Consider the following 17,813-nt stretch of genomic DNA (forward strand, 5'->3'; position numbering starts at 1 on the left):
GGAGCTCGCTGGTCACCGGGCGTCGAGGGTGGGCCGCCAGGGCCCCGGGGCCAGAGGAGCAAAGCCCGGCGGCCTCCGAGGCACGTGGAGGGGCGAACGCAGGAAGGGGAGGGCCTAACGTGATCGTGGATCTTTCTCTCCCAACTCTGGACCAACCCTAAGCCCAAGGGAGACCCCCTAGAACAGCCCCCCTACTCTTGTGCGCCCCCGACACTGCAGCCTGAATGTAGCCAACTGCCCACAAGGCTCTGGGTATTTCTCAGTGACGGCTTCGCTTAGTTTCTCCCAGCGCCCATAATTCACGGCAAAACCAAAACCATTAAAAATCCTTTGATAGGCGGAGAAAAGTTTCCTTTGTGGCACAGGTAGCATTTAAGCGCAGCTCCTTGGCAGTCCGTACTTGCCTGACCCTGTCTTGTTACCAGTCCCTTTGGGAATAAAGAAAGCCTGGACACCACTGAAGCTTACAGGGGGAAAAAAAGCTACCCCATCTTTGTCTTTCACACCCAATTTACTTAAATCTCCTGTTAATTAAAAAAGGTGCGGCAAGTCACTAGGGCAGAACTATAAAGGTCAGTAAAAGCGTAACAGGATTGGTGAGTACAGACTTATGTACTTAAAAACTTGTTCTTTGCTCTCATGTCATTATAGCCATATGCCTCGTATTGCAAGGATGAGAATGTACAGGGCACGTAAAATGATAATAGCAGTATAAGCTGAATCACAACCTTTAATCTGAGATCAAAGCCATTTAAATACTTGAACAGAGATGAGGGCCTTCAGTCTGGATTCCAGTTCTCTCTGAACTTAATCTACATACTAATAAACTATTTTTGTAGGGGATTATTTGACCTCATTAAATATATTTTGCCATTATCACAACATAGACTTGGAATCCAAAGACATGTTGTGAATGGTTTGAAAGTCTATCATGTAATTTTAGAATCATCCTGGACTCTTTTTTTCTCTCCTATCCTATAGATCCATGGAATCCATAAGTAAATCCCCTCAGCTCTCCTTTTAGAATATACTAGGATTCTTCTCCCCATTTCCACGGCTAACACTCTGGTCCCAGCCACCATCAATTTTCACCTGGACTACTGCAACATCTTCCTATCTGGTCTTCCTGCTTCTACTTTTGCCTCTGGTGTGTATATTCTCAATATAATAACTACAGGTAATCCTTCCAAAAAAGCCAGATCACACCACTCAGTCTCAGAAATATAATCTTTCCCTTCTCTATTTGCCTTCATTAGTTACCACCACTGGATATACTTGCTTATGATAATAATGGATAACACTCTATCCAACCCTCTCTCCCCATTATGTGCTCCATAAAGGAGTATGGGCTTTGCTTTGCTCACTGGTATATCCCCAGTGCTTAGAATAGTCACTGGCACATGGTAAGTACACAATACTTTGTGAGGGAGTGAATGAATGAATAAATGAATGAATGATGTAATGAAAAGATACACATCTTTATCAATGTTGGAAACATTTACTTTTGATAATAATCCATTTAACTTTCTGTGATATAATCCACTGATTACCTCTCCTCTTTGTGTCTAAATTAAGTTCAAATTATGAAGTAATCTTAAAATGATTTTTAATTGCTTAACAAATCAAAATACAATCAGTGACAATTATTAATAAAAACACTAAACAACCCATTTCTCTTTTTTTAAGGGTCATGATGAAATATCCCTTCACTGTCATATAAAAAAACTTCATTTACTCTCTACTATCCTACTATACACACCACAAAAGCTTAACAGAACATCAGTGTATATCACATATGTGTGTGGCACCTCTAGCAAAGAGGTGTAGATTTCTCTTCCCCCACATCTGTTTCACCACTCTTCGTTCTGGATCATCCTTTCTCTGCTCCTCACTATTGAGCAAGATTGTGGAGATGTCTTTAAGGTCCAGCTCATGACTACCTCCTAAAACCCTGCTTTGAAGATTTAACATACAAATTAAAAGTATAATGTGGTCATTTTGAAAAAATGGCAAATTCTCAACCTACATGTCTGTCTACTTAAAAAAAAAAATGCAAGCAGGTAGGACAGAACTGACATCGTAAGAAATAAAAACACATACTTGTTTCCAATGTGGACTGGAAAGATTATAGTAATAAAAAAAACAGTAATGCTATTTTACACTAAAATATCAAGTTGCAGAGAAAGAAGAAAATTCTAGCCATGATTTTTTTGTCTTAAAGACAAGTATATATTTATAGAAAATTTTAAGTTTGGTATGTAATTACTACTTAAAATCTTTAGGGAAGACATTTCTGGTCATGAAGCACACGCACAAAGATAGTATGACAAGCCCTTCTTAGTCTTCTAATTATGTAATGTTTTTTATTATTCACAATGGAGCCTGACCATTTAAAAATTAAATGTGTAATACCAAATGTAGGAAACTGACAATTTATTTAATGAATAATTAAAATGAAGACACTTCCAATGAAATAAAAATTTTAAAGGTTAAGGAAGATTACTCCTGAGTAAACCATCAACATTATTTTTTGGAAGAATATTATGTTTACACAAATATATATAAAAAAAGACTAATGTTATTAAAAATACATTTAATTCTATGCAAACATTTTGACATCATTCCCTTTAAACATTAGATAATACAAGTCACACGAAAGCCTAAGCAGGTAAAAGGAATGGAAAAGGTTTCTTTTTAATAATTTCAAAGAAATTAGGGTTTTTTTCCTTTGTTTTTTTTAATTCCAGCAATGTGCTGCTCCAATAAAGCAGGACTATACATCTGAGTGAAACCCACAAAGAACATTGCTGGTAAAAGTTTTTAATCTGTTTCCATGATCAGTTTCCATTACTCTCTTCTAATAATCATAAACAAAGATCTCAAAGGTATTCTATATTAGTGCCACATAAGAAATAGAATTTACAGAAAAACTGAGCTATGACTGCTTTATTTATATTCATTTTCACTCCTAAAAAAATAAACTAGAATCATCTGTACAGTACAAATAAAATTAAACAACTAATGCTATTTGGGAAACATATAAACAATAGTCAAGAGCTTCTCTATTTTTTAGTTTTTTAACCTAAATATATAAATTCAAAGTTAACTGGGAAACTGTGATAACTATATTAGAATACATGATTATATCTGCATGAACATGTATTCTATTCCTCTGTACATTTTTGCAAAATAGCACAAAAATACAAAGCAAATATCAGATGCAAAAGCAAAAAAAGCATGTTTCCAAATACATTTGTACTAACAGATTTCTGGTCTCCTTTAGAAAACAAACTCAAGAATTCATTATCCTGAGTCTCTTCAAGGCCACTTGATGTTGTGTGGTAATATCTTTACAATTACATTTCCTCAAGACTTCTTCTAATAGCTTCTTCTAATTCCACATCTGCATTAACAAAACAGAGAATTTTAATATTTAGGGCAGAAAACTAATAAATGTGCTTTATGTAAATCTCATCAACTACATCTGTCTGTTCAAGAAGGAAAGGAAATACGAAGTTGAGAAAACTAGGATGACTTGGCAGTTTCTTCATAAAACTTGAGTATTTCAAATAATGAATATCTGGATATAACCTCAGATTGAATTAACATATGAGCTTACTAAGGAACTTGCAAGTTATTTCCATTTAGGGACAAAAGTCAACAAACTTCTAGGGGTGCCTGGGTGGCTCAGTCGTTAAGTATTTGCCTTCAGCTCAGGTCATGATGACAGGGTCCTGGGATCGAGCCCCGCATCGGGCTCCCTGCTCAGCGGGAAGCCTGCTTCTCCCTCTCCCACTCCCCCTGCTTGTGTTCCCTCTCTCACTGTGTCTCTTTCTGTCAAATAAATAAATAAATAATAAAATAAAATCTTCAAAAAAAAAGTCAACAAACTTCTAGAATCACTGACAAATAATCAGTTGAGGCAATGCATATAAGACTTAAAATAGAAAGGCAAAACCATGAAATGCCAAAATCTCACAGGCATCAACAATTTCGTTTTAAGCTTTCTAGGATCGCAGGCAAAGAGTGAAACTCATGGCTATATAATGTCTTGAGAAGCATATATTATATATATGTACTCATTTAACAAATATTTATTGCATGCCCACTGTATACCAGGCATAGGAATACAATAGTGAACAAGAAAGACATTCTTGGGTTTACAAGTGTTTCTCCATTTCCTGGCCTTCACCAGCTTCTCACACCAGATTTATTTCATCCCATCCAGTCCAAAGTCTCTCAGAGGTCTCCTTGGTTCATAGGTACCAGTGATCCCTCTAAGATGCAGCTACACCTTCCTCTCAGCTGGAACACTGGTGTTATGTTTCTGTAATTTAAAATACTACAGGCTAGGGGTGCCTGGGTGGTGGAGTTGGGTTAAGCATCCAAATCTTGGTTTCAGCTCAGGTCATGATTTCAGGGCCGTGAGATGGAGCCCCATGTCGAGCTCTGTGCTCAGCATGGAGTCTGCCTGGGACTGTCTCTCCCTCTGTTCCCCGCCGCTCTCCTGGTCTCTCTCAAATAAATCAGTCTTAAAAAAAAAAAAAAAAAAGGCATCCAGACATAAAAGGGTACAGACCATGCTCATGTTGTCTTAATATGATGGGTACTGACTCTATGTGGCTATTTATTTTTATTTTTATTTTTTTATTTTTTTTTTTTTTTTAATTTATTTGAGAGAGAGAGCACATGAGAGGGGGGAGGGTCAGAGGGAGAAGCAGACTCCCTGCTGAGCAGGGAGCCCGATGCGGGACTCGATCCTGGGACTCCAGGATCATGACCTGAGCCGAAGGCAGTCGCTTAACCAACTGAGCCACCCAGGCGCCCCGGCTATTTATTTTTAAATCAATTAAAATTAAATAAGATTCAAGATTCAGTTCCTCAGGTAAGAACATTTCAAGTGCTTAACAGCTACACGTGACTATTAGCAACCATACAGCTTCAGATATAGAGTATTTTCATCATTACAGAAAATTCTACTGGACAGTGATGGTCTGTATGATGCAATTTAAATAAAGCTCAAAATCAAGCACTACTGAACTAGTATTTCAAGACATGATAGTGGCCACTAACATTTGGGAAGGAGTGCAGGGGAAGTAACTGGAAGAGGGAATGAGGGGGATACTTCTAAAGTACTGGTTGTTATGGTTGAATTATGTTCCTCCCAAAACATATGTCCAAATCCCTAGTACCTATGAATGTGACCTAATTTGAAAATAGGGTCTTTGCAAGTGTAATCAATTTAAGATGAGGTGACTAGGTTGAGCCCTAACCCAACACAACTGGTGTCCCTATAAGAAAGAAATGCCATGTAAAGACAGACACATGGGTAGAAGAAGATGGCCACATGATGATGGAGGCAGAGATTGGAGTGATGCATCTATAAACCAAGGAGTGCATATGATTGCCTGTTAATAACTAAAAGCGAGGAGAGGGAAAATGGCTCTACAGACAACTTGATTTTAGTTTTCTAACCTCTAAAACCATGAGACAGTAAATTTCTGTTGTTTTAACCCTTCTAGTTTGTAGTATGTAGTTATGGCAGCCCTAGCAAATTACTGTGCTGGTGATGTTTTATTTTTTTAACCTGACGCATGGTTACCAGCTTTGTGAGATGTTTTGTACAATTTTTGTGTGCATTATACAATACACATATACACACACAGAACTAAACACTGGAGAATACCAGCATATAAATTGGGGGGAAAGGATCAGAACTGAAGTGTTCTAGAGTCCTTTTATTGTTGCATAAAGGCAGACACTTTGTAGGTATACTTTAGTCTTTAAATTATATAAATAAAATGTGGCAAAATGCCAATATAACCACAAAAACTAGAAACTATATAATTTACAAACCAATTAAAAGAAAAAGAAAACTAAAAATAAAATAGCAGAAATGAATAAAAAATATTGTCTATAGTGAACTTTTATGAATTAAATCTGGCAGTTAAAAGATGATAAAAACAAAAACAATTAAATAGTTCCACTTCTAATAATAGTGGTGTAGCTTATGTTGGATTAACCCTCCCATAGACAACAATTATAAACTATTTTAAGGCACTGGAGAGCAACGAAAATTAGGTAGAAACAGGACAGAAGCTGATCACCAAAAGAAGCAAACTGCACAGGGTTCAACGTGCAGCTTCATGGTTTTGTTGTGTCGGGGCATTCATCAATCCTTTTGGGACAAGGTAACAGAACTTAACCCAGAAAGCCAAACTCTGTGGCTTAAGGCATCATAGACAGAGTCTGGGTCAGTCATAGAAGCTAGAAAGTGAAGCTGCAGGGAAGGGAGGTTTTGAAAGAAAGGTATCCCAGAAGAAACAACAAAGCAACAGAAGATAGGATCCTCCAAATCTACAGACTCTTAGTGGACTTCTGAACTGTGCACACAAAGGAGAGGATCTAAGATTCTCAGTGAAAAATAACAGGTGGGAAGTAAAAGAAGTAAGCAATTTTAGCTGTTGCTGATGTGGAGGAGGCAGAGTTTGTGGAGTATAGGTCTAGCAAGGTAACTGCTGGAAAAAAACAAAACAAAACAAAATAACATTCCTCAGATAAAAACAGCAGAATCAAAAGAATCTGTGATGTACATCCACAACATCCATAAACATCAAAAAAGGAAAAAGAAATGTAACTCAACAGTCAAGAGGAAGAGTAGCCAATTAAAACAAATCCCCAAGATAATCAAGCTGTTCGAATTAGCAGAAAAGAATTTTAGAAAAGTTCTATTTTCATGGACTTCAGGATGAATGGATAGGAAATCTCAACAGAGAAATGAATCAGTTTTTAAAAAACCAACTAAATGGAAATTCTAGAACTGAGAAATATAGTATTTGAAATGGAAAATTTACTCAGTGAGCTTACAATGGAGAAGGTAGGAAAAAAAGTATTAATAAACTTGAAGGTTGAACAACAGAAATTATCCAACAAAGGGTTGCCTGGGTGGTTCAGTCGGTTAAGTCTGACTTTCGCTCAAGTTCTGATCTCAGGGTCCTGCGATGGAGCCCTGCATCGGGCTCCATGTTCAGCGGGGAGTCTGCTTGTCCCTCTGCCCCTGCCCAATTTGTGCTCTCTCTCTCAAATAAATAAATCTTTAAAAAAAATAAAATCCAACAGAGAAAAAAGATCGCAAGAAAATGCACACACCTGTGGATAAATTAAAGCCACCTAACATATGTATAACTGGAGTCCAAAAGAAGCAAGACCAAGTGGGGCAGAAAATTATGAAGAAATAATGGGTGGAAATTTCAACCCATTATTTCTAAAATTGGGGGAAACAGGTGCCTGGCTGGCTGAGTCAGTGGAACACATGACTCTTGATTTTGGGGTTGTGAGTTCAAGCCTCACGCTGGGTGTAAAGATTACTTAAAAAAATCCTTAATATTGGGGGAAACATATAATTACTAAGAAAACTCGAAGTAGGATAAATACAAAGATAACCACATCTAGGGGCATTATCAAGAACTACTTAAATCCAAGGACAAAGTAGAAATACTGAAACAGCAACAGTAAAAAAAGGACACATTACATACAGGGAAACAAAAATACAAATTATGGTGACTTGTCATGAGAAATAATGGAGGCTGGAAGACAATAGAAGGACACCTTTAAAGTGCTGAAAGGAAAAAAAATATTTGTCAACTAGAATTCTAAAGCTAGAGAAAACATTCTTCAAAAATCAAGGAAAAATAAAGATATCTCATATAAGCAAAAAAGAATATTCATCACTAGCAAAATGAATATTATAAATTTAAAAAAAAAAATCCTTACGGCTGATGAAAGAAAAATGACACTAGAGGGAAACTCTACTGGAAAGAATGAAGGGTCACTAAAAATGGCAGCTGTGAATAAATGTAAAAGGATACATATTTTTTCTTTTCTTTCTTTAAAATTCACAGCACTGTTTAAAGCAAAAAAATAAGATTTTCTGGTAGAATTTATAATACATGTAGATGTAATACATATGGCAACTACAGCATAGAGACTTGGGGCAGGACATAAACTAACCTATAGTACTGGAAGGTTTCTACATTTTAGATAAAGTGGAGTACAGTAGCACTCAATACACTATAAAAAGCAAAAAATATACATTGTAAATCTTTACAGCAACCATAAAAATTAATACAAAGGGCTAAAAAGCCCATAGACCTATTAAAATAGTAAAAACTAGGGACGCCTGGGTGGCTCAGTCGGTTAAGCATCTGCCTTCAGCTCAGGTCATGATCCCAGGGGTCCTGGGATCAAGCCCCACGTCGGGCTCCTTGCTCAGCAGGGAGTCTGCTTTTCCCTCTCCCCTTGCTGCTCCCCCTGCTTGTGCTCTCTCTCACTCTCAAATAAATAAATAAATAAATAAAATAGTAAAAACTAAATACACACAATACAGTGAAATATAGTATTATAATAATCCAAAAGAAGGTATGAAAGGAGGAACTAAAAGATAAAAGAGGGGACAAAGAGAAAACAAAATGGCAGACAAGAATTCAACCATGTAAGAAATTAAATATTAACAGACTAAATAATCCATTCTTTAAAAGTAGAGACTGTTACAGTAAATCAAAAAGTAAGATTGAACTTCATGGTGTCTATAAGAGATGTACCTCTCCCTCTCCCAGTTCCCCTTACCTCCACCCATATGCTCACTCTCTCTCTCAAAAATAAAATCTTAAAAAAAAAAAAAAAAGATTTCATAATAAAAGGTATTACCAGAGATAAAGAACATTTCATAATGATAAATGGGTCAATTCATTAGGAAGACACATCAGAAATATAACAGAATTTTTCAATTAAAAACTTCAAAATACAAAAGAATGGACAGAACCAAAGAGAAAAATAATACACAATTACTGATGAAGAATTTATTATCCCTTCTGCAATACCTGATAGATCAACTAGATTAAAAAAAAATCAGTAAGGATAAAGATTTGATATCAATCACCTTGACCTAATTGACATTTATAAAGCATTCTACACAATAAACACAGAAAACACATTCTTTTCAAGTGCATATGGAATGTTTACTAAGACAGACCACATGCTGGGCCATAAAAATCTCAATAAATTTAAAAAGATTAAAGTTTTACAGAGTATACTCTCTTACCATAACAAAATTAAATTAGAAATGAATACTAAGGGCGCCTGGGTGGCTCAGTTGGTTAAGCGACTGCCTTCGGCTCAGGTCATGATCCTGGAGTCCCTGGATCGAGTCCCACATCGGGCTCCCTGCTCGGCAGGGAGTCTGCTTCTCCCTCTGACCCTCCCCCCTCTCATGTGCTTGCTCTCTCTCATTCTCTCTCTCTCAAAAAAAAAAAAAAAAAAAAAAAAATCTTTAAAAAAAAAAGAAAGAAATGAATACTAAGACATTCAAATATTTGGAAACTACACGATATACTCCTAAAGAGCCAACAGGTGAAAGAAGAAAATCCAAGGAAAATTAAAATATTTCAAATTGAAATATAGCAAAAATACAAGATATGAAAATTCGTGGAACATGGTAAAAGTAGAGGATTGACAAACTAGTCTGTGGGCCAAACCCAGTCCAAAGGCAATTTTTGTAAATAAAGTTTTATTGGACACATCCATATGCATTTGTTTATGTATTGTATATGGCTGAGTAATTGTAACAGAGACAACAGGAACTACAAAGTCTAAAATATTTACCACTTGGTGTTTTACAGGAAAAGCTTGTTGACCCTGGTTTAGAGGGAAATTTATACCTTTAAATGTTTCTATTAAAAAGAAACATTTTAACTCACTAAGAAGCTAAAAAGACAAGCAAACTGAACCCAAAGTAGAAAAATGGAATAAAGAGCAGAAATCAATGAAATTGAAAGCAGCCTCAAGAGAGAGAAATTATCAACTAAAAAAAGTTCATTCCTTGAAAAGATCAAATAAATTGATAAATTTCTAGTTAGACTGATCAGGAGAGAAAACAAAAATCACCAATATCAGTAACAAAGGAGGAAACAGCACCACAGATCCTATAGAAATAAAAAGTACATTTGATACATTTGACAATCTAGGTAAAATGGACAAATTTCTTGAAAAACACCATTCTCTAAAACTGACACAAAATGAAACAAAATCTGAACACCTTTATACATTAATCTATTATCAAAAAACCTCCCAGAAAGAAAATTCCAGGACTAGATGGTATAAAACATTTAAAGAAGGAATAAAATCAGTCTTGGAGTGAGTTCAACAAAATGATGGAGTAGGCAGCTCTAAACACCAGTCCTTTCACAGAAACAATGAAACACAATTAGAAACCATCTGAAACAACTGTCAAATGTCTGAAAAAACCTCAAAGGTTCAGAGAAACCAAGCAAACACTAAATCAAGAAAAAGACAACATAAACACAGTAGGAAAGTTTTGTTGTATTTTTACTTGCCCTTTCTTCACCAAACCTTGACTTGGCAGCAGCGCATATTCCTAGTATGGGACCCTGGTCCCTGGTTCCATATGGAGCAGAGTAGAAGTTACAAATTACTGTGTTGTCTGTTTTAATCTGTGTGTGGGGGCTACAAGAAGGACTGATACAAAGCACTCATCTCTGTTTTTCCTAGCTCAGAACCCATTCAGGACAGAAAAGCACTGAGCATTGCTTAAAACATTGTAAGAATAAAAAATACCACAGCCTGTGGCTAAAGATTATGGTTGGGACATACAACACACTGCCTGATACCCAGAAGGAAAAGCCACAGAAAATCTCTTTGGGAAATCAGAGCATTCAAAAGCACCTACGTAGGGCGCCTGAGTGGCTCAGCTGGTTAAGCGGCTGCCTTTGGCTCGAGTCATGACCCCAGGGTCCTGGGATCAAGTCCCACATTGGGCTCCCCCTGCTCAGCGGGGAGCCTGCTTCTCCCTCTCCCTCTGCCTGCTGCTCTACCTGCTTGTGCTCACTCGCACTCTCTGTCAAATAATAAAATCTTAAAAAAAATAAAACAAAAAAAATAAAAGCACCTATGTATACTAGGGAATTTAGAAAGCTGGGCAAATGCATAGGACAGGATGCATGCTAAGAAAATACTTGAAAAGACCCTAAGCTTTCACCACTGGGTGATCTGTACATCAGTGTAAGCCTGGCTAAATATTGAAGAGTTCTAGCACAGAGCCAATTTGCAAACACTGGGAAAGGTGTTTTTCTGTTGTTTGTTTTTTTAAGCTTTTGGTATTCAAGGCAACCCCTGGGAAAACACCAGCTGAACACAAACTAAAAGAACAGAAACTTAGGGGCATCTGGCTGGCTTAGTCGAAAGAGCATGTGACTCTTGATCTCAGGGTTGTGAGTTCAAGCCCCACGCTGGGTGTAGAGATTACTAAAAAAATAAATAAAACAAATAAAAAGAATAGATGCTTAGATACTTCAATGATCAGACATGACAAGAAATACAGTTTTTTGCAAAAATATTACTGACCCTGGAACAACATGGGTTTGAACTGTGAGGGTCCACTTATATATGAATTATTTTTTTATAAATACAGTATATTACTGTAATGTATTTTCTCTTCCTTATGGTTTTCTTAATATTTTTATCTGTAGATTATTTTATTGTAAGAATACAGTATATAGTACATATAATATATAAAATATGTATTGACTATTTTTTTTAAAGATTTATTTGAGAGAGTGAGCACATGCACAAGTGGGGGGAGGGGCATAGGAAGAGGGAGAGGCAGACTCCCCACTAAGCAGAAAGCCTGACATGGGGCTCAATCCCAGGGCCTCAAAATCATGACCTGAGACACTTAACTGACTGAGCCACCCAAGCGCCGCTGTGTACTATTTTCTGTAAGACTTATTTATTTTAAGAGAGACAAAGAAAGAGAGGGTGTGAGCCTCTTTTTCTCTCAAATGGACAACTGTAGCCTTCAACAAAACAGCACTCTGGGGAAGAGACAGAATATGATTTCCAGAGGTACTATAGTATTTGCATACCCAGTTTTCAACAACAACAAAAACACAAAGAATACAAAGAAACAGGAAAGTATGGCCCATTTAAAGGGAAAAAAAAATGAGTTAAACTGTCCCTGAGAAAGCCTACACATTGGACTTACTGGACAAAGACTTTAAACCAACTATCTTAAATATGTTCTAAGAGCTAAAGTAAACCATGGACAAAGAACTAAAGGAAACCAGGAAAACAATGTATGAACAAAATGAGAATATCAATAAAGAGATGGAAATTATGAAAAGCCACTAAATAGAAATTCTGGAGCTGAAAAGTACAACTAAAATAAAAAATTCATTACAGGAGTTTAACAAATTTAAGCAAACCGAAAAAAGAAACAGCAAACCTGAAGACAGAACAATTTATCCAGTTTGAAGATAAGAAAGAAAAATGGGGGGCACCTGGGTGGCTCAGTCGTTAAGCATCTGCCTTCAGCTCAGGTCATGATCCCAGGGTCCTGGGATCGAGTCCTGCATTGGGCTTCCTGCTCCATGGGAAGCCTGCTTCTCCCTCTCCCACTCCCCCGCTTGTGTTCCCTCTCTTGCTGTCTCTCTCTCCGTCAAATAAATAAATAAAATCTTAAAAAAAAAAAAAAAAAAAGAAAAATGGAAAAAAGCAAGCAGAGGCTAAGGGACAGGTGGAGTATCATCAAATGCACTAAGATATGCAAGCAACCAATACATGTACTGTTTACCACGTACCAGATTATTCTAGTAAGATAGGTATACTAGTATTCCCATTTTTTAAAATGAAGAAACTGACACACAGTGAAGTTAAATAACTTGCCCAACATAACCTGACTCATAAGTAGCAGAGCTGAGTTTTAACCAAGGCAGTCTGAATTCAAAGTCTGCACTCTATACCACCATATTATGTGGCCTCTATTTCCCCTGTCTGGTATACAAAATAGATTATAGAGGATCTTTATGATTGGCATGGGTAGTCAAGAGTCTGATACTGGTCTACAGAGAATAACAAAGAATGAAACAAATCATGGTGGTGGAAGGAGAGGGTAGATAAGGGAAACTACCATTCCTCAAGGTAAAAGTCACAAGCAGATTTATCAGGCCTTTTGCTACCATTTGTCAGGCATTTAGAGTGTTATGTCGGGAAGGGAAAGAATGAAAAGAGGCTTAAGAAGTAATTTAAACTTTTCTGAGTTTTGCTGTTAGGTCTGGACTAAAATATCACTTTGCTTCCATGGTGTAGGGGCAATACAATCACCCACTCTTCTCCCAACCAAATCGCCTCTATCTTAATTTCCCTTATTCAGCTATAGAGAGATGGGTCCTGGTAGCTCTAACATGTTCTGAGTTTGTTACAAGTTTATTCTTCAACAAACAATTATTTAGTGCCAAACACTAGGTGCTAGGTGCTGTCAAAATAAAAACAACAACAAACATAATCTTACTTCTAAAGAGGATAAGAGAGAAAAATTTTAAATCTACCTGGTATGGTTCAGAGGGAGCCTAGAGAAGGCAGTAGTTCACTCTCTCTAAAGTTGGTAAATCGAGTACTGACCATCCAAAACTGTCTACACAATGTCAGTTCTCTATGGGTTCAACCTAAGAGATGATATTTGAGCTAGTTCTTGTTGGGTGGAAGGGGATAAAGAAGGGCATCAGAGGAAACTGTGGAGGAAACATATCCCTTAACTTAATAGGGAACACTGTGTGTTTCTCAAACTTATTCATAAAAAGCATCAGAAAATAAAGCACATATCTAACACTTTGATTTTTCCAGTTGATTTTTCCTACCTCATAACTACTTAAAAGTTTAGAGAATCTTTTCTTGAATTCTTTAATAGTAATCCTTTTGCCAAACCAAAGAATCACAAAAATGTAAAAACTCTCCTAATCATAAAATAACCATAGATAACAAAATGTTAGAAACTCTGGTACACATTGCATTATACATATCTCAGATTTCCTGGATTAACTAGGAACCATAAAAACCGTGAAGGCTTCCCAAGAGTGGTTATTTAAAAGTTATGATTTTGTGTGGCATCTTCCATGGGATTAGTCATGAGTGGCAAATAAAGGTTGCCAAGTCTAAACTACTTAGATGCTCAATGGTGTTTAACTTTTAGTGGCCTTGATAAACAACTTAGGTGGCAGGTTATTTATTTATTTATATTTTATTTATTTGAGAGAGAGAGCGTGAGCATGAGCAGGGGGAGAGGCAGAAGGAGAAACAGACTCCCTGCTGAGCCGGGAGCCCAATGCGTGACTCAATCCCAGTACCCTGGGATCACGGCCTGAGCTGAAGACATGCTTAGGAAGGCAGACGCTTAACCGACTGAGCCACCCAGGCGCCCCTTGTTTGTTTTTTTAACCCACAAAACTTCTTTCATTTGTTTAACTCATTATGTGGCTGCTAAGCAGTGAGCTAGATCTTGAAAAACCATGTTGGGAAAACAAGTTGGTCAAAAAACTTGCTTCTAATTAGGCTGTAGATTTACTGCCAATTTCGCTTAACCACTGAATTTTGGCTGTAAGAAAGAAAGATTAGAGTTGCTTTTTTTTTTTTTTAAGATTTTATTTATTTATTTGACAGAGACACAGTGAGAGAGGGAACACAAACAGGGGGAGTGGAAGAGGGAGAAGCAGGCTTCTCGCTGAGCAGGGAGCCCGATGCAGGCCTCGATCCCAGGACCCTGGGATCATGACTTGAGCCGAGGGCAGATGCTTAACGACTGAGCCACCCAGGCGCCCCAGATTAGAGTTTTCTACTTCACTGAATGGATGAATAAATTTCACTGCCAGATTCAAATTCCCAAACTCCTAATAGCACAAAGCTCTAGTATACTCTTAATTAAACTAATTGCATTATATGAGAGATCAAGCAAATACACAGAAAACAAATCAGCTGAGCCATTTTGTCTGTGCTTGTTTAGCCATATTTTCCTCCCTACTTTCTAGTCTCCACATTCCCACTCTCAAATCTCCAATAACAAATACTTTATTGGAATATATATTAAGGCTTCTACTGTTGTCCTTTAATGTTAAAGGTGCCAGTATAATGGTTTCAGTTCTTCTGTGAAGCTTAAACTATTCTCTAAAATCACTGTTTTGTTTTTCCCCATGGTTATTAAGAAGCACAGTCTGTTATACAAAAACCAAAGTGAATAAATGGGCATATGCCAACCAAATAGTGGTACAGCCAGGAAATGACTTGATGTGAAGTTAATACAAAAGTTCTTTTTAACCTATGGAAGAATATAGCTTTTCCTTTAAGAAGAAAGAAAATAATTTATAGAAAGTCTATTAATATTCACATGTAAGTGCTTGTTTTCATAATTCTACTGCTTAACATTTAATATTCTTAATTTAATACTACTCAAAATAAAGAAAAATTTGGAAACCAAAACCTTCTCCTAGCCCACTTGCAAACTTTTTCTGCAAGGGGTCAGAAAATATTTTAGGCTTTTGTCCCTAACTCATCTTACATGGGAAAATGCAAACTCTCCTTTAAACAAGGAAAAAATGTTTTTGAAATTCAGGGGTAGGAGGGAGTAGGTGAAGAGCAGGTGAAGAGGCAAGAGAGGGAGCAATTAAAAAACATGCAGATATAGTCAAATAGAAAAAGGATTAACTTCATTAGGTTACCTTCTGTGGATCTCAATTCTTCTTCTGTTGAAGTATTTTTTATACCCAGGTTATCATCACTGTCACATTCTGTAAGGCAGAATCAATAAATGCAAATTTATTTCTGAAAAAGTTACTGTGCCATAACTTATGTATTCTCAAACAATCTTATTTTCGATGACCACTTCCATACCCAAGCTTACTAATTACAATTCATTATTATACCTCTTTCCTTGTAGGTTTGCTTTTTAAAAATGCTTACCAAATACTACTTAAATTAAGGGGGGGGGGGAGCTAATGAAATAGTCAACTCAATTTTAGCTCTGTATTCAAATCATTTGAAAAATTTCTTTTAGCACAACTGTTCATGAAATATAAAATTCTATTATTTAAAAAACTGGAAATTAAGAAAAGCTAGTATGCTTGTTTAAATCTAGCAAATAAATTCCAAAGTTTAATTTGCATGAAATCGTCTTAAAAATTTTTAAGAATGGTAAGATAAAACTCTTATTTTGAAAATCATGCATTCATTGCTACAGAGACCATAGGTTTAAATTAGCAATGCCTCTGCACGGCACAAACTCACTTACCTGACATCTTAAATACTTTCATAATGAAAGACCTAACTCTATAAAAATGACACTGGCTGACCAGGTATTGCCAAAGTCACTTAAAATTTGAACCAGTGACCAAATATTGGATTTATCACTTTAACTACATTTAAGTCAATATATACATCACAGTGACTGAATCAGGGTTTAAATAACTGAATATAAGTCATATGCACATATTTGATTCTGTGGAAAATATGTAAAAATTCAAATATACATTTAAAAGATAAAGATTTTTTAAGTGTTTATAAATGAAAACCACTATATTTCACTTTGCTGCAAAAATTTGTTTAAGTCATCTTTTGCCAGTCTAGCAAAAATATTGTTGTTGTTGTTGTTGTTTTTACAATCTGTTATATACACCTAGGAATTCCAGTATTTCAAGCAATGTTTTAGGGAAATAAAACATTCCATTGACAATCTGAAGAACAATAAATTAAGCCTTAAAACATTAGAAATAAAGAGAAAGTACCCAAGGTTTTTGTTATTACAATTCAAAGTTAATGCCAGTCAAAAGAAGCATGTCTTAACTGGACTAAACAATTCATCATTGCATACAAGGCCTAAGGCAAAACTGTAGGTTTGAATCACAAGGATCAGCATGAGTCTCAGCTGCAAAAATTAAAAGGGTTTCCTTTCCCTTAAACAGCACCCCCTGAAGAGCAGAGAAAATCATGAATATTCTTTCCTATTTTCATTACCTTAAAAAGAATTGTATCATATAGATTTTTAGGATGTTGCCCAAAACAACAACCTATAGTCAGTCTCATTAACAGGCTGAAGAAACAGGCAGACAGACTTAAAATTAAGTTCAACAATTATTTTATGTAATGCCTCCTGGATAGAGCACGATGCTACTTCAATCAGCCACATTTTCACAGCATAGGTGAACTTTTCTGTTCAATATTTAAGATGGTTTTAAAAATCTGTGTAATTGGGGTGCCTGGGTGGCTCAGTCGTTAAGCGTCTGCCTTCGGCTCAGGTCATGATCCCAGGGTCCTAGGATCGAGCCCCGCATCGGGCTCCCTGCTCGGCGGGAAGCCTGCTTCTCCCTCTCCCACTCCCCCTGCTTGTGTTCCCTCTCTCACTGTGTCTCTCTCTGTCAAATAAATAAATAAAATCTTAAAAAAAAAAAAATCTGTGTAATTGATATGGCTCTATAGATACCAACTATACTTAAGGCTTCCTTCCACCCATTCATTCCAAAATGAAAACATAACGTAAACAGATATAACAAAGTCCTAGGTCTTGTGGTGTTAATATTCAAAAAAAATTATCTTAAAGCATAGTAAAATCTGTTTTCAGTGTGAATTCACTAATTCATAATATCTTCTGTTCAAGTTCATCCTTGTAATACCTAAGAAAAAATATCTAGGTAAGTTAATACTTCACATAAAACTGCAAGGAAGATGTTTACTAAAGAACTATAAGCAACTGAACACACAAAACTGTGTTTTTAAAAAGAAAATTTTACATAAATCAAGTCAGTGTTCTTCAACTAAGTTACAAGATCTGGCTAAGTTGTGTTATATTTAAGAGCCCACAGAATTTTTTATATAAGCAATTGTCACCAATGATATAATAAAAAATGGTAATGCAGAAATTCAGTCACAGAAAAGTGGGGCTGAGATAGGGGCTTCTTTGTTTAATTATGAGATAAAAG

General features: G+C 36.3%; 1 protein-coding gene across 2 annotated transcripts in view; it reads right to left on the reverse strand.

Annotated features, from left to right (window-relative positions):
- Nucleotides 1–1,485: 1,485 nt before the first annotated feature.
- Nucleotides 1,486–17,813, reverse strand: part of ZNF451 (zinc finger protein 451) — a 95,764-nt gene continuing 79,436 nt past the window's right edge. For both annotated transcript variants that reach the window (XM_032409582.1, XM_032409581.1), the window contains exons 14-15: nt 15,561–15,629; nt 1,486–3,403 (exon numbers count right to left, since the gene is read on the reverse strand). In XM_032409582.1, the coding sequence (XP_032265473.1) occupies nt 3,357–3,403; nt 15,561–15,629 (116 nt within the window). In that variant the 3' untranslated portion in view covers nt 1,486–3,356. The remainder of the gene's footprint in view (nt 3,404–15,560; nt 15,630–17,813) is intronic.

Source organism: Phoca vitulina, unplaced genomic scaffold (assembly GCF_004348235.1).
Source record: "Phoca vitulina isolate PV1807 unplaced genomic scaffold, GSC_HSeal_1.0 scaffold11, whole genome shotgun sequence".
Classification (NCBI taxonomy): Eukaryota; Metazoa; Chordata; class Mammalia; order Carnivora; family Phocidae; genus Phoca; species Phoca vitulina.